General features: G+C 37.7%; 1 protein-coding gene across 1 annotated transcript in view; it reads left to right on the top strand.

Annotated features, from left to right (window-relative positions):
- The window catches only part of LOC139186833 (cyclic nucleotide-binding domain-containing protein 1-like), a 358,895-nt gene that overhangs the window by 266,761 nt on the left and 67,269 nt on the right, over positions 1-24,865 (top strand). Inside the window, exon 6 of the mRNA XM_070802178.1 lies at positions 7,858-8,036. Within this exon, the coding sequence (XP_070658279.1) occupies positions 7,858-8,036 (179 nt within the window). The remainder of the gene's footprint in view (positions 1-7,857; positions 8,037-24,865) is intronic.

Genomic DNA, 24,865 nt, shown 5'->3' with positions numbered 1-24,865 from the left:
ACTACGGTACAATTGTGCTCGTTTCACACACTAGCAAAGTAATGCTCAAAATCCTTCAAGCCAGGCTTCAACAGTACATGAACCGAGAACTTCCCAACGTTCAAGATGATTTTAAAAAGGCAGAGGAATCAGAGATCAAATTGCCAACATTAAAAAAAAAAATCCACATATATTTTGTGTTGAATTCTCCACAATGAATGTATATTTATGTGCTAGTGTTTGTAAGTAGCTCTTAGTTTTTTATAAAAGGTTTTAAAACTAAAATTAGAAGCAAATATTGTATTCTCCAAGTATTGTAATGACTTGTGTGAAAACCGATAAAATATGAACTTTCATTACTTAACAAAGACCAACTTTAAAATGTGAAGATTTATGTTAAATAAGACTTTGCAATTCATTTCAGTAGTGCATATTTTTAAACACATCAGATATTTTATTATCTGTGTTTACACCTACATGTGCGACAACCCTTCTCTTGAGTTTTTAAGACATCTCATTCTGGCAACTCATTTGTGTTTCACTACCAAAGCAGTCAACTCATTAAATATCTGACCTTTGTACATCTTTGTTCATCCAACTCTAAAACAAAACAAAACAAAACAGGTCCAGCCAGGTGTCTTTCTTTTCCCTTTTTCTTTATTCATGTGTGCACTTCCCTCCCTCTGCTGTTATTTAAAGTATTCCCCCTAGTAACCTCTCATCACCAGGCTGCTGACTTTCAATCTGCTGCTAAGGCTTTGGTTTCTTTCTTGTAATTCTGCACAGCTGTTTGCACCTTCTGGTCTCTTTTCTGATCATAGGATTTTTTATAGTTTCGTCATTTAAGGCAGCTTCCTACTCACTTAGCCTCTCATGAATTGTTTTCTTAAACAATAAAATATTAACAAGAGCAGCAATTTCTTGATTTCAAATACTGAATAATACACATACATATTTCTAGCTTAGGTGAAAATGGTACTAAAAACATGAGTACTATATGACGATCATTATATATAAAGATTATTTATGCCACTATAATAAAATACTTTATATATATATAGTACATGTGGTAAACTCTATATGCTATATAGATATAGTTTACTTAATTTAATCAATCCCAAGAGTTTCCCACTGGATCTCATTTTATGGCCCAGGCAGAGGGCATTTTTAAGACTGGCAAACTAAAGTTCAGAAAGCTAAGAAAATTAGCTTAGAAGACAATCCAATTTAATGGCTAATATGGAATTGGATCATAGATAAAAGTTTTATTAATATCTACCTTTAAATTAACATTGCAACATTGCTATGAAATTATTGATATAGGGATTTTTGTCTCTTAATACATAATATGTCAATTTTGCCCTTTTCTTTACTTGAAGTCCATTAAGTCTTAATGTTACTTCTCTGCTATTTCTTTCAATTTATTCCCTTTTAGTCTTACTTTCTATGAGGTTATATCACAAAAACTCCATAGCTCCTCATTTTAAAATATTGTATTTATTTTTAATGCTGAAAAATATGTTTAGATTACTAAACCTTAAACAAATCTTAGCGTGCATAGACTTTATTTTCTGTGGTGGCTTAAATTTCTCATAGCATATAAAACCATAGTAGTTACATCTCATGAAAAATTTAATGGGCACCTTCCCCGTATATAAATTAACCATAATTTGAACAATATGCTCTTACAATAGAAGTAATAAAATATTTAACCTTACCGTAAAGACTATGGCTCTCTTAAAGGCAAACGAGGCCTTGAAGAATGTATATTGATTCTAAAGAGCACATGTTCTTTCGCTGCAACTAAGGCGTTCTCCGTGGGTCATAAAGATTCATCCATGAAAGTTACGTTAATTTTCTCAAAACCTCACAAATGTCTCTTGGATAGGGCGTGCATGTGTGCTTCGTTATGTCCAACTCTTTGAGATCCAAGGGACTATAGCCCGCCAGGTTCCTCTGTCCGTGGAATTTTCCAGGCAAGAATCCTGCAGTGGGTTGCCATTTCCTTCTCTAGGGGATCTGCCCAACCCAGGGACCGAACCTGCGTCTCTCATGTCTCCTGCGTTGGCAGGTGGATCTCTACTGCAATACTGCCTGGGAATCCTCTTGGGTGGGAGGAAGGTAGAAATGAAACTGGAACCGTGAAGTGCGGGGAAACATTGAAAAAAGTTTCTGGAGATTTAATATGGGGTTTTAAGTATTGTTGACTAATTTAAATATTGTAATTAGGTAAGTCTTTTTCATCTGTATTTCTAAAAGTTTATTAAAGCTATCCAAAATTTTTTAAGTAATCTTTTTATTGGTAAAATTTGGTTATTTATATAGTTTTGAAATTCTAATTTACTTAAACTTGAATAATAAATTCAGCAACATAAAAATATATTTCACTGTTTCACTGAATATTGGAAAAATAAAAAAATATATGTAGATAATTTGACTTAGCATGATGATTTCTGAATTGGAAATTGAACTTAGAAATACATGATTCTCCCAAGAATACATAATGGATGCAAAAATGGGACTAAATACAAACTTCCTAAACCAGTACTTGATCCATCTATAGTATCTTTTTTTGAAAAGAAAAAATTATCATTATGTAGTAAATCATTTAAAATGGTATCTACCTAAAGACCTAAAGGTAAGACTGGAAACCATAAAACTCCTAGAAGAGAACATAAACCAAACAGTCTTTGATATTAATTGTAGCAATATTTTTTGAGTGTATTTCCTAAAGCAGAGGAAATAAAAGTAAATATAAACAAATGGAACCCAATTAAATGTAAAAGCTTTCGCACAGACGAGGAAACCATTGACAAAAAGACAACTTATTTAATGGGAAAAATTTTTTGCAAGTAATGTGATTTTTATATAAATGGAGTTAATATCCAAAATATTTAAACAACTCATACAACTCAACATCAAAAACGTAATCAACTCAATTAAAAATGAGCTGAATAGATATTTTTCAAAGAATACATACAAATGGTAAACAAGCACAGGAAAAGATGCTCAATCTCAGTGTCAGGGGAATGCAAATTAAAACCAGAGTGGAACTCTATGTTACACCTGTTACTATGCCATATGTCAGATAACACAGAGAGCCACTATGCTAGAATGGCTGTCATCGAAGACCAGAAATGACAAATGTTGGCAAGGATGTGGAGAAAAGGAAACCTTTGTTGGCTGTTAGTAAGAATGCAAAATGGTGCAGCCACTGTGGAAAGCAGTATGGAGGCTTCTCAAAATACTAGTATAAGACCCTGCAGTCCCATTTCTGGGTATTCATCCAAAGAAACCAAAAGCACTAATTTGAACATGCACCCAGTATTCATAGCAACATTATTTACAACTGCCGAGATATGGAAGGAACACAAGTGTCCATCTACAGAAGGATGAAGAAATAAGATTGAATACTATTCAGCCATAAAAATAATATTTCGCCATTTGTAGCAACCTGGATAGACTTAGAAGTTATTATGTTGAGTGAAATAAGTCAGAGTTGGAAAGACAGTTATATGATATCACCTATATGTAATATCTAAAAATAAAACAAATAGGGGCTATAACAAAAAGGAAACAGGCTCACATATATAGAGAACAAACTGGTGGTTACCAGTGGGGATAAAATGAAGAGAGGGGCAAGATAAGGTAGGGTAGAGGATTTAGAAGTACAAATTACCTTGTAGAAAATAAATACACTGCCAGGATTCATAGTCAGTACAATACATGGCATACAACCATGCATGCTCAGTCACTTCAGTCGTGTCCGACTCTCTGCGACTCCATGGAGCATGGCCCGTCAGGCTCCTCCGTCCATGGGATTCTCCAGGCAAGAGGACTGGAGTGGGTTGCCATTTCCTTCTCCACTGATAAAGTATGAAGTGAGTGAAGTGAAGTCACTCAGTCGTGTCTGACCCCCTGCAACCCCATGGGCTGTAGCCCCCCAGGCTCCTCCATCCATGGGATTTTCCAAGCAAGAGGACTGGAGTGGTTTGCCATTTTCTTCTCTTGGAATATAACCATATTTTATAGTAAATAGAAATGGAATATAACCTTTAAAGAATGAGTCACTATGTTGTATATCTGAAACTTACATAATACTGAACATCAGCTATATCTCAATAAAAAAGAGAAAATTATATCTACCTAATATTAATAAAATATTTTCTTTTAAAATAGAGCTCCTCTTTGCCATTTCAAATACAGCTATCATCCTTTATATAAATGGAGTTAGCAGCTTCCACAATAGCTTCGTTTGACTGCTTTTTAAATAAGTATAATTTGGGTACTGATGAGATATTTTCTGACCAAAAATATTTTCCATGGATCTCAAAGTCCCTATATTACTTAAACTCCTTAGTTGGGCTTCCCTGGTGGCTCAGATGGTAAAGAATTTGCCTGTAATGCGGGAGACCTGAGTGATCCCTGAGTCAGGAAGATTCCCTGGAGGAGGAAATGGCAACCCACTACAGTATTCTTGCCTGGAGAATCCCATGGACAGAGGAGCCTGGTGGACTACAGACCATGGGGTCACAAAGAGTAAGACACAACCAAATTCCTTAGACTGCTCGAACTCTTAAGGCCTCCTTAATATCATAAATATTTTTAAAATGTAATATAAAAATCAATACATTTCAAGCAGAATTTATTTAGTTAGATTCACTGTCACTGGGCCAAGGATGAAGGAAAAGGAAAATTTCTTCCAGAGGACTGAAGACTGGCCTTCATCAGTAAGGTGAACATGTTTTGTGAATAGAATTCAGTGAAATTCCAACAATATTCACACAGAAATTGTGTTCAGCTGTGAGTAACAAAGAACTAGAGGACATTAGTTTCTAACATTTTTCAGATTTATTTGTATTTATGTTACAGGACAGTAGCTTAAAGATATGAGGTGAAGCCTCTGAGATTCTCCTCGCATTTTCCTCAGCTCAAATATCCGACACCCATTCTAGCAGGGAAACAGGGGTGATGTGCATATTTGGAAAGCAAAAATCCTCTCAATGTTTTATTAATCAGAATGATCATGTGAGCACACAAGTAAGCATCTCTGGGAAATGAAAGGTGTTTTTTCTTATACAGCCCACATGAAAGCTATTATAAAACAATGTTTCAGACTTCACTGGTGGTTCACTGGTTAAGAGTCTGCCTACCAATGCAGGGGACATGTGTCTGAACCCTGCTTCAGGAAGACCCCACATGGTACAAGACAACAAAGCTCACCTAACGCAACCGCTGAAACCCTCAGGCCGCAACCACTGAAGCCCACACGCCATAGCACTCACGTTCCACAACAAGAGAATTCACTGCAACAGAGAACCTGTGCAGTTCAGTTCAGTCATTCAGTTGTGTTTGACTCTTTGCGACCCCATGGACTGCAGCACACCAGGCCTCCCTGTCCATCACCAACTCCCGGAGTTCACCCAAACCCATGTCCATTGAATCGGTGATGCCATCCAACCATCTCATCCTCTGTCGTCCCCTTCTCCTACCACCTTCAATCTTTCCAAGCATCAGGGTCTTTTCCAATGAGTCAGCTCTTTCCATGAGGTGGCCAAAGTATTGGAGCTTCAGCTTCAACATCAGTCCTTCCCATGAATACCCAGGACTGATCTCCTTTAGGATGGACTGGTTGGATCTCCTTGCAGTCCAAGGGACTCTCAAGAGTCTTCTCCAACACCACAGTTCAAAAGCATCAATTCTGTGCCACTCAGCTTTCTTTATAGTCTAACTCTCACATCCACACATGACCACTGGAAAAACCATAGCCTTGACTAGATGGACCTTTGTTGGCAAAGTAATGTCTCTGCTTTTTAATATGCTGTCTAGGTTGGTTATAATTTTCTTCCAAGGAGTAAGTGTCTTTTAATTTCATGGCTGCAATCACCATCTGGAGTGATTCTGGAGCCCAGAAAAATAAAGTCTGCCACTGTTTCCACTGTTTCTATTTGCCATGAAGTGATGGGACCAGATGCCATGATCTTAGTTTTCTGAATGTTGAACCTGTGGGCCACAATAAAGATTCAGCAGAGCCAAAAATAAAATATAAGTATTTTTTAAAGCAATATTTCTACAGTGCCTTAGTCACATAGATTAGATGTTTAATAAGAAATGATATTGCGCTATCTGGGAAGTATTTATTTTAAACTAAGGCATCCAAAGAAACACAATGTTCGCTTTAATGAAGATTAAAGAAAAGCACTATTTTATAGTCACCATGTACAGATGGCTTAAAGCTCAACATTCAGAAAACTAAGATCACGGCATCCAGTCCTATCATTTCATGACAAATAGATGGGGAAACAGTGGAAACGGTGGCTGACTTTATTTTTCTGGGCTCCAAAATCACTGCAGATGGTGATTGCAGCCATGAAATTAAAAGATGTGTATTCCTTGGAAGAAAAGTTATGACCGACCTAGACAGCATATTAAAAAGCAGAGACATTACTTTGCTAACAAAGGTCCATCTAGTCAAGGCTATGGTTTTTCCTGTGGTCATGTACGGATGTGAGAGTTGGACTATAAGGAAAGCTGAGCGCTGAAGAATTGATGCTTTTGAACTGTGTTGTTGGAGAAGACTCTTGAGAGTCCCTTGGACTGCAAGGAGATCCAACCAGTCCACCCTAAAGGAGATTAGTCCTGAATGTTCATGGGATGGACTGATGTTGAAGCTGAAGCTCCAATACTTTGGCCACCTGATGGGAAGAGCTGTCTCATTGGAAAAGATGCTGGGAAAGACTGAGGGCAGGAGGAGAAGGGGACAACAGAGGATGAGATGGTTGGATGGCATCACCAACTCAATGGACATGGGTTTGGGTAGACTCCAGCAGTTAGTGATGGACAGGGAGGTCTGGCATGCTGCGGTTCATGGGGTTGCAAAGAGTCCAACATGACTGAGAGACTGAACTGAACTGAACTGGTGTACAGATGGTGTACAAAAGATCCCCTCCATTAAGGACTCAGTTTAGACAAAAGCAGAGAAGGCAAGCAGGTGACATGTCATACGGCATAAAAAGAAAGAAATGCAGGTATCCATTAAAATCAAGTTGTAAAGGTTTTATTTACAAGTTAATAAGCAAATGGTAAGCAAAGCACCACACTTGAATAATGTACTCCTTTGGAGCCATGTAATGTAAATAACAGAGAAAAGAAGCGACATCATCCAGTTCCCATGATGTGCTTCTCCAAAGTGACGGGCTTCAGAAAAACTAAAAGTGATCTGTATTTCGTTCAAAACCTTCACTAGCGAATGAGCCTTCCGACCTTCAGGCATCTATTTGAACTTTAGGTAGTGGGGCTGGATGACAAATTGTGGAGAGTTAGAAAATGGAATAGAAGAAAGACTGAAAAAAAAAACAAAATTTTTTCCTAGTAATGATCCATTTCTCTTTTCATAGTATATTCTTTACTCAGTTCTACGAGTCATCCATCCTGTCTACAGCAAAGATAAATGAAAATTATTAGTGATAAACTGCTACTTATATAAAACAAAAAGAATGGCATTTTTGAAGGGGACAGAAACATTTTAAAAGGTTCAAGGGCTTTTCTGGCACTTTTCTCCTCATTTTGTCTTAAACCTATTAATCTTGATACGTCACCACGATTCTTTCCTAGAAGGTATCAGTTCCATAAGGGGATTGATTACTCTAAATAGCTGTCAGCAAATAGTATTCTAAGTGTAGATATCTTTGTTATTTTTGCTATTTGTCTAAATTTTTGTGATGCCTAACTGCTATATTAAAGTCACTGTCAATGAATAAATAAAAAGAAATCTGCTCAAAGGGAAGCAATTGTAATATGTATTGCAGACACATATACATCAAAGCACCTTTGAAATAAGGTCTATAGTATATCTTGTTTGGTTTTGTTTTCTTTCAGTGATTGGAAATGATGGATTTTATATAATACTGAAAGGCCTAGCTCGACCTCAAACACAAATATATAAAAATCTGATTGAAGAACATGACTCTACAACCTCTTTCATACCTCAGAGTTTTCACAGCTTTGATTTCAGTGAAGAGTTCAGAAACCCTCTATTGGCTGGAGTTGGTCCCATGGTAAGAAATGAATATTTGCTCCTTCAATAAGCAATGATGTATCATTGTTATAAACTTTATCTCTTCCAGATATTTACATATGTCCAGTGTTACCTGAAATATTAAAGCTAATATAACTTTTAAAAATAAAAATTATACTGTCATCACAACTGGAGATGTGTTTTAAAAAAATTAATGTGGGATGCCTTCCACAACATACGGCCCACTGGCGTTTAGTGGTGCATTTGATTACTGAGACAAAGCCATTGTAACTGGATCACTAAGTGAAGAAGGAGATAAGAGGGAGGGAGTGGTTTAAGAAAGGGAACACAGAGGACAGAACATGAAGGGTCTTTTAAATAAAATTAAGAGTGTGTGCTTGTGCTATTTATCTCAAGAGCAATGATACGGTAATCAAAGGGTTGATTCTATTACAATCAGAAAGTCTCAATTGAAGAAAACACTTTGTTTATATGCAATGTTTGAGGACTATCAACTGGCTCAAATAAAGATTAGTATCTTTCTGGATACCTGGATACCCAACATGAGGGTCAGCACTAGTTCAACTAGAATTGCAGCTCTAAAAGCCAGTTTTGGATGTAGGGTGATCAAGATGCTCAGGGGAGTAAATAGCCAAAGAAACTAATGAAAATCAAATGATTTAGCACTATGGATTGAAGTCAGGAAGACCTAGAATATTCTCAGATTCAAGAAGGATAAGCATGGATAAAGACAATAAAGACAGACATGGATAAAATATTAACTTTTTTTTTCAGTCGTTAAGTCATGTCCAACTTGTTGCAACATCATAGACTGCATCACAACAGGCCTCCCCATCCTTCACTATCTTCCAGAGTTTGCCCAAGTTCACGTCCATTGAATCAGTGATGTTATCCAACCATTTCATTTTCAGCTGCCTTCTTATCCTTTTGCCTTCAGTCTTTCCCAGCATCAAGGTCTTTCCCAATGAGTCGACTCTTCACATCAGGTGGTGAAGAATATTGGAGCTTAAGCTTCAGAATCAGTTCTTCCAATGAATATTCAGGGTTTTTTTCCTTTAGGATTAACTGGTTTGATCTCCTTTGCTGTCCAAGGGACTTTCAAGAGTCTTCTCCAACACCACAATTCGAAAGAATAAATTCTTTGGCACTCAGCCTTCTTTAGGATCCAACTTTCACATCCGTTCATGACTGCTGTAAAACCATAGCTTTGATCTTATGGAACTTTGTCAGCAAAGTGATGTTTCTGCTTTTAATATGCTGTGTAGGTTTGCCATAGCTTTCCTTCCAAGAAGCATTGTGTCTTCTAATTTCATGGCTGCAGGCACCAGCTTCAATGACTTTGGAACCCAAAAGAAAAAATGAGACAAAAACATAGAAGTATAAATTGTTGTTGATCACAGATGAATGAGTAATGCTTCTGACCTTCTATCTTGATTGGAATGGAAAAGAATGAACTCACCACTCAGTGGCCACCTACTGTGTTGTTTTTCAGTCATTCAGTCATGTCCAACTATTGCGACCCCATAAACTGCAGCATGCCAGGTTTCCCTATCCTTCATTATTTCCAAGAGTTTGCTCACAGTCATGTCCGTTGAGTTGATGGTGCCATCCCAGCCATCTCATTCTCTGTCACCCCCTTCTCCCCCTGCCTTCAATCTTTCCCAGCATCAGGGTCTTTTCAAATGAGTCAGCTCTCTGCACCAGGTCCCAAAGTATTGGAGCTTCAGCTGCAGTATCAGTCCTTCCAATGACCATCCAGGGTTGATTTTCTTTAGAACTGACTTGTTTGATCTCCTTCAGTTCAGTTCAGTTCAGTTGCTCAGTCATGTCCGATTCTTTGCGACCCCATGAATTGCAGCACGCCAGGCCTCCCTGTCCATCACCAACTCCTGCATTTCACTCAGACTCATGTCCATCTAGTCAGTGATGCCATCCAGCCATCTCATCCTCTGGCGTCCCCTTCTCCTCCTGCCCCCAATCCCTCCCAGCATCAGGGTCTTTTCCAATGAGTCAACTCTTCGCATGAGGTGGCCAAAGTACTGGAGTTTCAGCTTTAGCATCATTCCTTCCAAAGAAATCCCAGGGCTGATCTCCTTCAGAATGGACTGGTTGGATCTCCTTGCAGTCCAAGGGACTCTCAAGAGTCTTCTCCAACACCACAGTTCAAAAGCATCAATTCTTTGGCGCTCAGCCTTCTTCACAGTCCAACTCTCACATCCATATATGACCACAGGAAAAACCATAGCCTTGACTAGATGGACCTTTGTTGGCAAAGTAATGTCTCTGCTTTTCAATATGCTATCTAGGTTGGTCATAACTTTCCTTCCAAGGAGTAAGCGTCTTTTAATTTCATGGCTGCAGTCACCATCTGCAGTGATTTTGGAGCCCAGAAAAATAAAGTCTGACACTGTTTCCACTGTTTCCCCATCTAGTTCCCATGAAGTGATGGGACCAGATGCCATGATCTTAGTTTTCTGAATGTTGAGCTTTAAGCCAACTTTTTCACTCTCCACTTTCACTTTCTTCAAGAGGCTTTTTAGGTCCTCTTCACTTTCTGCCATAAGGGTGGTGTCATCTGCATAGCTGAGGATATTGATATTTCTCCCGGCAATCTTGATTCCAGCTTGTGCTTCTTCCAGCCCAGCATTCGTCATGATGTACTCTGCATATAAGTTAAATAAGCAGGGTGATAATATACAGCCTTGACATACTCCTTTTCCTATTTGCTTTTCCTATTCTGTTTTTTAATATGCTGTCTAGGTTTATCATAACTTTTCTTCCAAGGAACAAGTGTGTTTTAATTTCATGGCTGCAGTCACCATCTGCAAAGACTTTGGAACCCCCCAAAATAAAATCTGTCACTGTTTCCATTTTTTCCTCATCTATTTGCCATGAAGCGATGGGACCAGATGCCATGATCTTCATTTTTTTTTTTTTTTTAATGTTGAGTTTTAAGCCAGACTTTTCACTCTCTTCTTTAAGCCAGTTTCTTCACTCTTCTCTTTCATCTTTATCAAGAGGCTCTTTAGTTTCTCTTCACTTTCTGCTGTTAGAGTGGCATCATTTGCTTATCTGAGGTTATTGACATTTCTCCTAGCAATCTTCATTCTCAGTTCAGTTCAGTTCAGTCGCTCAGTTGTATCTGACTCTTTGTGACCCCATGGACTGCAGCACACCAGGATTCCCTGTCCATGACCAATTCCTGGAGCTTCCTCAAACTCATGTCCATTGAGTCAGTGATGCCATCCAACCATCTCATCCTCTATCGAACCCTTCACCTCCTGCCTTTCAATCTTTCCCAGCATCAGGGTCTTTTCCAATGAGTCAGTTCTTCGCATCAGATGAACAAAGTATTGGAGTTTCAGCCTCAGCATCAATCCTTCCAATGAGTATTCAGGACTGATTTCCTTTGGGATGGACTGGTTGGATCTCCTTGCTGTTCAAGGGACTCTCAAGAGTCTTCTCCAACACCACAGTTCAAAGGCATCAATTCTTTGGCACTCAGCTTTCTTTATGGTCCAACTCTTACATCCAGACATGACTACAGGAAAAATCATAGCTTTTTCTAGATGGACCTTTGTTGGCAGGATAATATCTCTGCTTTTTAACATGGTTAGTCATAGCTTTTCTTCCAAGAAGTAAGCGTCTTTTAATTTCATGGCTGCAGTCACCATCTGCAGTGATTTTGGATTAGAATCTTGATTCTAACTTGTGATTTAGCATTTCACATGATGTACTCTACTAAGTTAAATAAGTAGAACGATAATATACAGCCCTGACATACTCCTTCCCAATTTTGAACCAGTCCATTTTTCCATGTCCAGTTCTAACTGTTGCTTCTTGACTTGCATACAGATTTCTCAGGAGACAGGTTAGGTGATCTGGTATTACCATCTCTTTAAGAATTTCATGGAGTTTCTTGTGATCCACAGTCAAAGCCTTTAGTGTAGTCAACAAAGCAGAGGTAAATGTTTTCCTGGAAATCCCCTGCTTTTTCAATGATCCATTTGATATTGTCAATTTGATTTCTGGTTCCTCTTCCTTTTCCAATACCAGCTTGTACATCTGGATGTTCTCTGTTCATGTAGTGTTGAAGCCTAACTTAAAGGCTTTTGAGCATTACCTTGCTAGTTTGTGAAATGAGCATAATTGTGTGGTAATTTGAACATTCTTTGGCATTTTCCTTCATTGGGATGTACACGAAAGCTGACCCTTTCCACTTCTGTGGTCACTGCTGAGTTTTCCAAATTTCATGGTGTATTAAGTGAAGCATTTTAACAGCATATTCTTTTAGGATTAGAAATAGCTCAGCTAGAATTCCATCACCCCCACTGGCTTTTTTAGTAGTCATGCTTCCTAAGGTCCACTAGACTTCACACTCTAAGATGTCTGGCTCTTGGTGAGTGACCACACCATCGTGGTTACCCGATCATTAAGACCTTTTTTTGTACAGTTCTTCTGTGCAGACCCAATACTTTTTCAATCTGTTTTAGAAAAAAAGAATATCACATTTTGCAGAGCAGCTATAATTAGGGCCATTTCTTTGTTAACTTTATAGTGCTGCTGCTGCTGCTGCTAAGTCGCTTCAATCGTGTCCGACTCTGTGCGACCCCATAGATGGCAGCCCACCAGGGTCCCCCGTCCCTGGGATTCTCCAGGCAAGAACACTGGAGTGGGTTGCCATTTCCTTCTCCAGTGCATGAAAGTGTAATCCACTCCAATCTTCTAGGATCTGGTTGTTTGCTTGTTGAGGACAAAACTCAAGAATTTAATGAAATAAGATGGGACTACCAACTCTGAATCCTGAATTAGGTCTTTGAGTGCAGCAGTAATAGGTGTCATTCTTCCAGGAATGTAGTAGTGTTTTTGTTTCAGCTTTGCTGATGTATAATCTGACAAGAAAATTTGTATATGTTTAAGGTATGTATCTTGATGTTTTGATATATGTATATACGTTGTGAAGTGATCAGCACAGTCAAGCTAATTAACATATTCATCATCTTATATAGTTAGATTGTTGTGTACTTGTAATGAGAACACAATATCTATCCTCCTAGCAAAGTTCAAGTATACACTATTGTGTGTGTGTGTGTGTGTGCTCAGTTGCTCAGTTATCTTTTATTGGTTGTGACTCTATTGATTGCAGCCGAAACAGCTCCTTTGACCATGGAGTTTTCCCAGCAAGAATACTGGAGTGGGTTGCCATTTCCTACTCCAGGGGATGTTCCTGACAGGAATCTAACCTGCATCTCCTGCGTCTCCTGCATTGGCAGGCAGATTCATATTGTTGATTATATTCAGTTCAGTTCAGTTCAGTTCAGTTGCTCAGTCGTGTCTGACTCTTTGTGACCCCATGAATTGCAGCACGCCAGGCCTCCCTGTCCATCACCAACTTCTGGAGTTCACACAAACTCATGTGCATCGAGTCGGTGATGCCATCCAGCCATCTCATCCTCTGTCATCCCCTTCTCCTCCTGCCCCTAATCCCTCCGAGCATCAGAGTCTTTTCCAATGAGTCAACTCTTCGCATGAGTTGGAAAAAGTACTGGAGTTTCAGCTTTAGCATCAGTCCTTCCAATGAACACCCAGGACTTTTCTCCTTTAGGATAGACTGGTTGGATCTCCTTGCAGTCCAAGGGACTGTCAAGAGTTATCTCCAACACCACAGTTCAAAAGGATCAATTCTTCGGTGCTCAGCTTTCTTCACAGTCCAATTCTCACATCCATACATAACCACTGGAAAAACCATAGCCTTGACTAGACAGACCTTTGTTGGCAAAGTAATGTCTCTGATTTTGAATATGCTATCTAGGTTTATCATAACTTTTCTTCCAAGGAGTAAGCGTCTTTTAATTTCATGGCTGCAGTCACCATCTGCAGTGATTTTGGAGCCCAGAAAAATAAAGTCTGACACTGTTTCCATTGTTTCCCCACCTATTTAGCATGAAGTGATGGGACCAGATGCCATGATCTTAGTTTTCTGAATGTTGAGCTTTAAGCCAACTTTTTCACTCTCCTCTTTCACTTTCATCAAGAGCCTTTTTAGTTCCTCTTCCCTTTCTGCCATAATGGTGGTGTCATCTGCGTATCTGAGGTTATTGATATTTGTCCTGGCAATCTTGATTCCCGCTTGTGCTTCTTCCAGCCCAGTGTTTCTCATGATGTACTCTGCATATAAATTAAATAAGCAGGGTGACAATATACAGCCTTGACGTACTCCTTTTCCTATTTGGAACCAGTCTGTTGTTCCATGTCCAGTTCTAGCTGTTGCTTCCTGACCTGCATACAGATTTCTCAAGAGGCAGGTCAGGTGTTCTGGTATTCCCATCTCTTTCAGAATTTCCCACAGTTTATTGTGATCCACACAGTCAAAGGCTTTGCATAGTCAATAAAGCAGAAATTGATGTTTTTCTGGACCTCTCTTGCTTTTTTCATGATCCAGCAGATGTTGGCAATTTGATCGCTTTTACTTAGCATAATGTCTTTCAGGTTCATTTGTATTGTCAAAATTGTCAGAATTTCCTTCCTTTTCACACTTAATAAAATCCTATTGTTTGTGTATATATCGTATTTTTGAGCTCTGTTCACCATGGATAAACACTTAGGTTGTCTCCATGTTTTAGCTATTGTGAATAATGATTCAATAAACAAGGAAATGCAGCTGTCTCTTCAATATCCTGTTTTCCTTTCTTTAGATGACAGCACAGAAATGAGGTTCCTGGATTGTATTGTAGTTCTGTTTTAATTTTTTGAGGGAAGATCCATGCATGTGTGCATGTTTAGTCACTTCAGTCATGTCTGACTCTCTGCGACCCTATGGACCACGGCCTGCCAGGCTCCTCTGTCCGTGGGATTCTCCAGGCAAGAATACTGGAGCAGGTTGCCATTTCCTTCTCCAGGGAAGCTCCATACTGTTTCTTAAATGCTCTACCAATTTACATGTCCACCAACAGTACACAAGGATTCAATTTTTACCACATTTTGCACATTTACCTATTCTTTTTGATAACAGCCATTCTAACAGATGTGAGGTGATATCTTATTATGGTTTTGATTTCATTTCCTTGATGGTTAGTGATGTTGAACACCTTTTCAAGCACTTGCTCGTTTTAATGTATTATTTTGAGAAATATCTATGTAGGTTGTTTTTGCATTTAAAGAATTGTGTTATTTGTTTCTCTGCTATTGAATTGTGTGAGTTCCTTATATATTTTGGATAGTAACCCCTTATCTGATATATGGTTGAAAAATTTTCTCCTGTTATATCGGCTGCCTTTTCATTTGTTTATATTTATTTTGCTGTAAATAAGCTTTTAAGCTTAATGTAATTCTGATGGTTGATTTTTACCTTTTGTACTTTTGGTATTGTGTCAAAAAAATCATTACCAAGACCAGTTTCAAGGAGCTTCTTTCCTGTGTATTTTTCTAGGAGTTTTGCAATAGCAGATCTTGTGTCTTTAATCCATTTCAAGGTAATTTTTGTAGTGTGCTGTAAGATAAGAATTCAGTTTCAGTATATGGCTATCTGATTTTCCAAGCACTATCTATTGAAGAGACTATTCTTTCCCTGTTGAATTTTCCTGAACCCTTTGTGAAATATATGTTGACTGTATATGGTGGCATTTATTTCTGAGCTCTCTTTTCTGCTCCATTGGTATGTCTCTATTTTTATGCTAATGCCATGTTGTTTTAATTACTATATCCTTGTAGTAGAGCTTAAAATTAGATCCTGTAATACCTCTACCTTTGTTCTTTTGTCTCAGTATTGCTTTGGCAATTCAGTCTTTTGTGGTCCCATACAAATTTTAGGATTTCTTTATTTCTGTGAAAAATACTGCTGGAGTTTTGATAGGGATTACATTGAATCTATATATGACTTTGTATAGTATAGACATATTCATAGTATTAATTTGCTCCAGTCCATGAACATGGGATATCTTTCCCTTTGTACCTTCAATTTTCATCATAAACATTCTGCAGTTTTCATTGTACAGATATTTCAGTTCCTTGGCTATATAAATTTTTAATTATTTTATGTTTTTGATATTATTGTGAGTGGGATAGTTTATTTCTTTTTCAGGTGTTCTATTAGTATATAGAAATGCCACTGATTTGTGTATATTAATTTTATATCCTGAGGCTTTATTGAATTTTTTGATTAGTTCCAACAGCTTTTTTTGATTTTTCTGCATATAAGATAATTTCACCTACAAATAATAAAACAATTTACCGTGTCCTTAATGATTTGGATGCCTTTTATTTCTTCGTTTTAACTAATTGGTCTAAGATTTCAGTATCATGTGGAATAATAGTGATGAGAGTGATATCTTTTTCCTAATCTCAGAAACAAAGCTTTCAATCTTTCACCATTGAGTAGGATGGTAGCCATGGCTTTGTCGTAATAGCCTTTATTATGATGAGGCATGTTCCTTCTATACTCAATTTGTTGAAATGAAAGACTGGTATATTTTGTCAGATTTTTTTCTGTATAGATTGGATGATCATATGATCTTTATCTTTCATTCTGAGAATGTAGTGCATCACATTTATTGATTGCATATATTGATCTATTCTTTGCCTCCCAGGGATAAATTCCACTTGGTCATAGTGTACAATTCTATTAATATGCTATTGAATTGGAGTTGATAATATGCACATTTTAACTATGTTAATTTTTCCTATTTGTGAACAAAAAATGTCTCCATTTATCTGTGGTTTCTTTAATGCCATTACTGTTTTATAATTTTTAGTACATATCTTTAAGTTTATTCCTAAGTATTTTATAATTTTTGTAAATGCTTTCTCAATTTTTTTCTATAATTTGCTATTATGTATAGAAAAGACACTGATTTTGTATATTACTTTTGTATTCTGCAAATTTACCGGATTTATTTATTATTTATAATAATTTTTGGTGAAGTTTTTCAGGTTTTGTACATATAACATCATGTCATATACAAGCAAGTTATTTTATTTCTTTCTTCTGATTTGGATATCTTTTCTTTCTTTCTCTCCTTTTTTTTTTTTCTTCTCCTTCTCTTTCTCTTTGCACCATTTCTCTGCCTAGGATGATAGTACTATGTTTAAGAGAAGTGGAAAGAGTGAGCCTCCTTGTCTTGTACTAAATATTTTTAGGTTTTTATTTGTGGATTGCTGTTAAATTGTTACTTTTGTGGGGGGATGAGGACTGGGTGGGAATTCCCAGCCTTCCATCTTGCTGATGTCTATGATATTGTTTTGATTTACTATCTTGGCTAAGGTGGAGGATAGTAGGGAGAGGGAATTTCAGATTTCTACTTGATCTTCCTTACTGATAGCTTTTACCAAAAAGACCAAGAAATCAATATGGGATCAATATCAAGTATCCATTCAAATTACGTATTTAAAGTCCATGGAAGTTGTCATGTGGTGGTTGTATGAATCCAGTGGAGCTACTGTGAACCAGACCTGGACCAAGCTCAGTTTTTTTATTTTTTATTTTATTTTTTTTCCCATTCTGAGTCTTCGTTGCTGCATGCATGGGCTTTGCCTCTAGTTTTAGAGAGCAGAGGCCACTCTCCGGTAGCAGAGTATGGGCTTCTCATTGCAGTGGTTTTTCTTGTTGAGAAGCACGGGGCTCTAGGGCATGTGGGCTTCAGTAGTTGCAGCACGAGGGCTCGGTAGTCGCGGACCCCAGGCTCTGGAGCACAGGCTCAGTAGTGGTGGTGCACAGGCTTAGTTGCCCCACAGCATGTGGGATGCCCCTGGATCAGGGACTGAACCTGTGTTCCCTGCATTGGCAGGTGGACTCTTCACCACTGAGCCACGAGGGAAGCCCCCAAACTCAGTTTTTTATTGTATTCACTATATTTTCTCACAGTAAAGATGGCAATTATGATTGGACTTAATGTACCAGGTTTTAAAGTCTCTACCCTGAGTTTCAGAGTTCAATAGAGTACTTGCTGGGGTTGTATATGCAAGATTATTTGGAGCTATGGTACCCTTATAATAAAATATTAAATCCAATTTTTACCTTTTTCTGTCTTCCAACTATAGAAGAATAGGTTTTCCTTATATGCTACCATGGAGTTCTTTGGTTATATCAATTTAAGCTGATGATGAGTTTTCCTAAAAAATTATTTCCTTTATCCATTGTATTTATATCCCCCCCAAACAGTTATTCTTTTTGAAAATTTATTTTTAATTATAGTTGAATTTCAACTTCGTGTTAATTATTTCTGTATAGAAACATGACTCAGTTATTCTTTTCTATGGTTCTCATTCTCAACATTCTCAACATCTCAAAAGTCTGAGATACTGTAGCTTCCTAAGCGTTGTCTTCTGACAATACCCTAGCCCTGTTCAACACCATTAAAAGTTTTATCAATTGTACTGCCACAGCAGGCCAGGAGCTATCAGTACTAAAGTAATGGCTTTTTATTGCACGCTGGCTGGCAAGCAGTTCATAACTCTAAATCATTCTTTTTTTCTAGTACTTATAAAATATTTAAAAAAATAATATAGATAAAAGCAGACAATTTTGTTGCATGTCAGCAACTCTAGCGATTTTGTTCTTAAGTCTGCTGAAGAAAAAGTATGTGACTATTGCCTATAATTTAATTTGGATTGCTAAAAATATTAAGTATCTTTATTGACTCTGTTTTCTATAGGAAACGTGAGTTACATTTTAAAACATGCTATTCTTTGTCTAATTTTATTGACTTGCTTTTCTGTGTATTTATTTAAAAAATAAGCATTAAATATTATTTATGTTTGGGAGTTTTGTGGTTTTTCACAGAGGGTTATGTGTTATTTTTCCTCCATCTATTTAGCTTCTTTACCACTATTTGCTTTTTTTATTGTGTTGAATCAGAGAATCACATAAAAAAAGAGAAGTAATACTATCTTAACTATTTAATTTAAAATTTTGTAAACAAGTGGGCATTATCTGAGTATAATGAGCATAAAGTGAAAAACATTCAAAGAATCAAATACATTTTTCCTGAGATGCAAACATAGCACACTTATTCCCTGTTACAGATCTAAATTGGACTAAAAAATTGGTAAAGTACAAATAACATTTTTTGTTTTTGTTTTTCTTGATATTGATTTATATAGTAAAGCAAATTTGTTTTGTGGTGGCTCAGACAGTAAAGAATCTGCCTGCAACATGGGAGACCTGGGGTCCGATCCCTGGGTTTGGATGATCCCCTGGAGAAGGGAAAGACTACCCATTCAGTATTCTTGCCTGGAGAATTCCCATAGACAGAAGAGCCTGGAGAGGGCTACAGTCCATGGGGTCGCAAAGAGTTGGACATGACTGAGTGAGTAAGCACATCACCTATTAAGGAAAAGAGAGAAAAAAACATTCATTTACAAGATCATCAGTAAGGATCCTAAGTAGTTTTAAAATCTTTAGTTTATTTTTATTAGTTTCACAATTTTTCAAAGAACACTCATAAAGAGAATCAAGTTTCCTTAGAGTCAACTCAGGTATGATATGGTGTATGTTAACACAAACACACACACACACACACTGCATTTTATACCTTATTTTGTATTTTATACTTTATATGTCCCTATAATTGATATATATTTGGTTATGCTGGTATTTTTATTAAAATGTATTTTTGACATGATAACATTTAGCAACATTATACAAGCAATTTTTAAAAGGAAGCTCTTTATTACTAAAAATAACTTTATAGTTTATTAGTAGAGCTTTTCTTTGAACAATAAACATTTGAAGACTTGTGGAATGAAAATCATTTGATAATGTATATTGAACAATTTGGACCGAGTAGGGTAAAAAAAAAAAAACAAAAAAATTGGAGAAGGAAATGGCAACCCACTCCAGTATTCTTGCCTGGAGAATCCCAGGGATGGGGGAGCCTGGTGGGCTGCCATCTATGAGGTTGCACAGAGTCGGACACTACTGAAGCGACTTAGCAGCAGCAGCAGGGTAAAATTACAAAATAGCTTTAATATTTTTAATAACAAAGCTTTAAACAATCTGTGTAGTAGTATTTTTCCATGCTCCCTGGATGAAATCTCAGTCAGATTCCCAGTTATTAACAAGTAGCCTCATTTTTTAGATATTAAAATTTCCAGTCTTATCTTCATATCAAAATTTCAAACTCTCATGTTTGAGAACACAACTTGCATCTTATTAAGCTATAATTCTGCAGTGGGGGAAGTAGTTCACAATAGTTTATTCCCTCTTTCTTACTCTGCATCCTCTTCTATTCATTAACTGCTTTTTCTGCTCCTCTCAGAGGATCAGGAAGGAAGGGAGAATAAATATCAGAGGTGAATTTATGGTTACCGTCAGTGATTTGGTGTCTAAATGCAATCTTTTGTATGTCCTTTCTTCTGTAACTCCCTGGCATGCTCAGTCATGTCTGACTCTTTGTGACCCAATGAACTGTAACCTGCCAGGCTCCTCTGTCCATGCTATTTTTCAGGCAAGAATACTGGCTGCTGCTGCTGCTAAGTCGCTTCAGTCGTGTCCGACTCTATGCAACCCCATAGATGGCAGCCCACCAGGCTCCCCCATCCCTGGGATTCTCCAGGCAAGAACACTGCAGTGGGTTGCCATTTCCTTCTCCAATGCATGAAAGTGAAAAGGGAAAGTGAAATTGCTCAGTCGTGTCCGACTCTTCGCGACCCTATGGACTGAAGCCTACCAGGCTCCTCCATCCATGGGATTTTCCAGGCAAGAGTACTGGAGTGGGGTGCCATTGCCTTCTCCGCAAGAATACTGGAGTGGGTTTTTATTTCCTTGTCCAGGGGATCTTCCCAACTCAGAGACTGACCTGTGTCTCTGTGTTTCCTGCATTGACAGGCAGAGTCTTTACCACTTGAGCCATCTGGGAAGCCCAATGTCTGTATAGTGAGTTATTTAATACAACTTTTATCCCTGGCTTCATGCAGTGGAGACCGCAGAAGTCTCTCTTTTGAATCAATTCACCACTTCAGGCAGATCCCCGGGTTTGCTCCCTTTGCAGACAGTTCCACACTCTTTAACTTTGGTGAGTCCACCTAGCTGATGGGAGAGGGAGAGCCAGACACTTAGCCCATCAGCTTCCTGTCTTCTTGTGACTGAACTCAGGTTTGGCTGCCCACTGATCAACCAGTCAATACTCACAAGGTAGGTGAACGGTTGCTTTCTCAGAGAAAGGAGATTGCTTTCTCAGAGTTCTAGCAACCTGGGGAGAAGGTGGATTTGTGCTCCAGATCAACTCGGAAGAGTCTGCTCGGCTATGACTGCTTTTGGAGTCTCAATGAATCATCCAGGCAGGAAGTTGGGTTCTGTGTCATTTTCCCTTGCATGCAGACTGGCTGACTCCTGTTGATTTTTCTTCAGATGCTATCTTGCCCACGTGATCTGCCTGCAGGATTGCTAATGAGGCTACTGGGAATAGAGAGCTAGTCATTTTCTTACTACTTAATTCTTCATTCTTATTTCTTTCAATCTGGGAAAAGAATCAACAGGTTAGCAAGGCACCATGTGGATTCATTCAGTGGAGAGTAAGTTAGGAGTTAGGTTAAATTATCTAGTGATCTCATTCCTATAATGAAGTTCTTTTAAGGCCAGAGAGGAACAGAAGCAGGCAGACAAGAAAGGGGCAGAAAGAGCTTCTTTCAGTCCTCACTTTGAGCTTTGGGCAAAGGGAAGGAGGAGGAAGGGAGATAACTGCAGGACTCTGACAGCTCTCACTACACAGACCTCTCTGTCTTTTCCATCAGTACTCTGATCTCAGTTTATAGTCTCTCGAGGTGGAAAATGAGCTGAAGTTCACAAAATCAATTTTACGACTGATAAATCTCTATGCAAGTCCTACACATTTTAATTTCTAATACTCTGAAGCAACAGGAAAACTCACTTTCACTGTAGGAAAACTACCCTGAGCACTCTGTTACATAAATATCCATTCAATCTTTATTATGTGTGTATATATAGTCTACTTTATATCACTTAAATTTCTATGAATACAAGTTTAACATCTTAGAATAATTGAAAATATTGCACTTAATATTATATGTGTTTTAGGTATAATATATACTATATAATGTATGTATCCTGTGAGATATTATAGCTTAATATATAATAGAATGTATCTATACAAATGTAATAGGATGTTGTGTGTACACATAAAAAACATATAACACATAGAATGGAATAGATTATATATATTTCCACATGAAATCTTACATATAAAACTATTTATTAATTTTCTTGAAACTCCCCCATTTGACAAACACTGGGATATTGAAATATATCTATATTACTTGTGGGTTTTGCCACACGAAAAATCAGTTTCAACAAGATAGTTTCTCAGAGTAAAAAAAGTTTTTTCATTGTGTGTGTGTTTATGCATGCTAAAAATTCAGTTAAATCAACTAGTTTTATTAAACAGTTATTATGTAAATATTTTTAAGTGCTGTGTTGAGTATACAGTATAATCTTGAAATGGTTAGAGATATAAATTTTGAAATTGTCTACATAGAAATGTGATATTAAATCCATAAGACAGATAAAATCTTCAGGAAAATAGTATTGAAAAGAAAGAGTTGAACTCAAGGAGCAAATCTTGAGTAAATTTCTCATTTGAGAAAAACGAAAGTAGTCACTATATAGCCCAGCAAAGGAGCTGACTAGAAATATGACAGGGAGAAGAAAATTGCCCTGAAGGTGATATGATTAAATAATTATTGATATTTGGGGCCGTTCCTTTTACAATGAGAACTTTGCATGAACCCCTCATGTTTTCTTGCCTGGTTGTAGGTTGTGACTCTTCGTGAGTATTTTGTTATGTGACTTGGTAACATCCTAGACTGGAGAAAATAGGTTTCCTTTGAGCAATATAATTTAACTAAAAGTTAAAACTTTTATTTTTGTTTAAATTTATTTTTTAATTGGAGAAAGATTGCCTTACAGGGTTGTGTGGGTTTCTGCTGTAGAACAATAGGAATCAGCCATAGTTTTCCATGTATCTCTTCCCTCTTAAGCCTCCTTCCTCTCCCCTCATCCCACCCCTCTAGGTCGTCACAGAGGGCCAGGCTGGGCTCCCTGTGTTATGTAGCAACTTCCCACCAGCTCTCTATTTGACACTTGATAGTGTATATATGTCTACACTACTTTTTCCATTTGTCTCACCCTTTCCTCCCCCCGCTGATTCCACAAGTCCAATCTCTCCATCTGCATCTCCACCCTCTCCTTGCAAATAACTTCATCAATAGCATTTTTATAGATTCTGTGTGTATGTATTAATACACAATATTTGTTTTTCTGACTTACTTTACTGTGTTTAACAGGCTCTAGGTTCATGCAACTCACTATAACTGACTCAGATTAGTTCCGTTTCATGCTTGAGCAATATATATATTCCCATGCTTCTTTATCCACTCATCTGTCAGTAGTCACCTCGTTTGCTTCCATGTCCTACCTATTGTAAATAGTGCTGCAATGAACATTGGGGTACATGTGTCCTTAAGAATTGTGGTTTTTCTCAGAGTATATGCCTAGTAGCGGGATTGCTGGGTCATATGGTATTTATTCCTAGTTTTTTAAGGAATCTACATATTCTTCTCCATAATAGCTATATCAGTTTGCATTTCCACCAACAGTGTAGCAGAGTTTCCTTTTCTCCACACCTTCTCCAGCATTTATTGTTTGTAGATTTTTTGATGACGACCATTCTAACTGCTGTGAGTTGATGCCTCACTGTAGTTTTCATTTGCATTCTCTAACAATTAGTAATATTGAACATCTTTTCATGTGTTTGTTGACCACCTGTATGTATTCTTCGGAGAAAAGTCTGTTTAGGTCTTCTGCCCATTTTTTGACTGGGGTGTTTGTTTTTCTAATATTGAACCATATAAGCTGCTATATCCTTTGTCTCACTTGCAATTATGTTCTCCCATTCTGTTGTCTTTTAATCTTGTTTATTATTTCATTTGCTGTGCAAAGACATTTAAGTTTAATTGGGTCCCATTTGTTTATTTCTATTTTTATTTCCATTACTCTAGGAGATGAGTCAAAGAGGATCTTGCTGTGATTTATGTCGAAGTGTGCACTGGCCTATGTTTTGCTCTAAGAGCTTTATGGTTTCTGGCTTTACATTTAAGTCTATAATCCATTTTGAGTTTATTTTTGTATATGATGTTAGGACATGTTCTAGTTTCATTCTTTTACATGTTCAGTTCAGTTGATCAGTCATGTCCATCTCTTTGTGACCCCATGGACTGCAGCACACCAGGCCTCGCTGTCCATCACCAACTCCTGGAGTTTACTCAAACTCATGTCCATTGAGTTGGTCATGCCATCCAATCATCTCATCCTCTGTTGTCCCCTTCTCTTACCACCTTCAATTTTTCCCAGCATCAGAGTCTTTTCCAATGAGTCCGTTCTTCGCATCAGGTGGCCAAAGTATTGGAGTTTCAGGTTCAGCATCAGTCCTTCCAATGAATATTCAGGACTGCTTGCCTTTAGGATGGACTGGTTAGATCTCCTTGCAGTCCAAGGGACTCTCAAGAGTGTTCTTCAACACTGCAGTTCAAAAGCATCAATTCCTTGGTGTTCAGCTGTCTTTATGGTCCAACTCTCACATCCATACATGACTACTGGAAAAACCAAAGCTTTGACTGGTAATATCTCTGGTTTTTAATATGTTGTCTAGGTTGGCCCAAACTTTTCTTCCAAGAACAAGCGTCTTTTAATTTCATGGGTGCAGTCACCATCTGCAGTGATTTTGGAGCCCAAGAAAATAAACTCTGTCACTGTTTCCATTGTTTCCCCATCTATTTGCCATGAAGTGATGGGATCAGAGGCCACGGTCTTAGTCTTCTGAATGTAGCTGTACGGTT

The sequence above is a fragment of the Bos indicus genome, chromosome 14, assembly GCF_029378745.1.
Source record: "Bos indicus isolate NIAB-ARS_2022 breed Sahiwal x Tharparkar chromosome 14, NIAB-ARS_B.indTharparkar_mat_pri_1.0, whole genome shotgun sequence".
NCBI classification, from domain to species: Eukaryota; Metazoa; Chordata; class Mammalia; order Artiodactyla; family Bovidae; genus Bos; species Bos indicus.
This window is presented reverse-complemented; position numbering and strand designations above follow the sequence as displayed.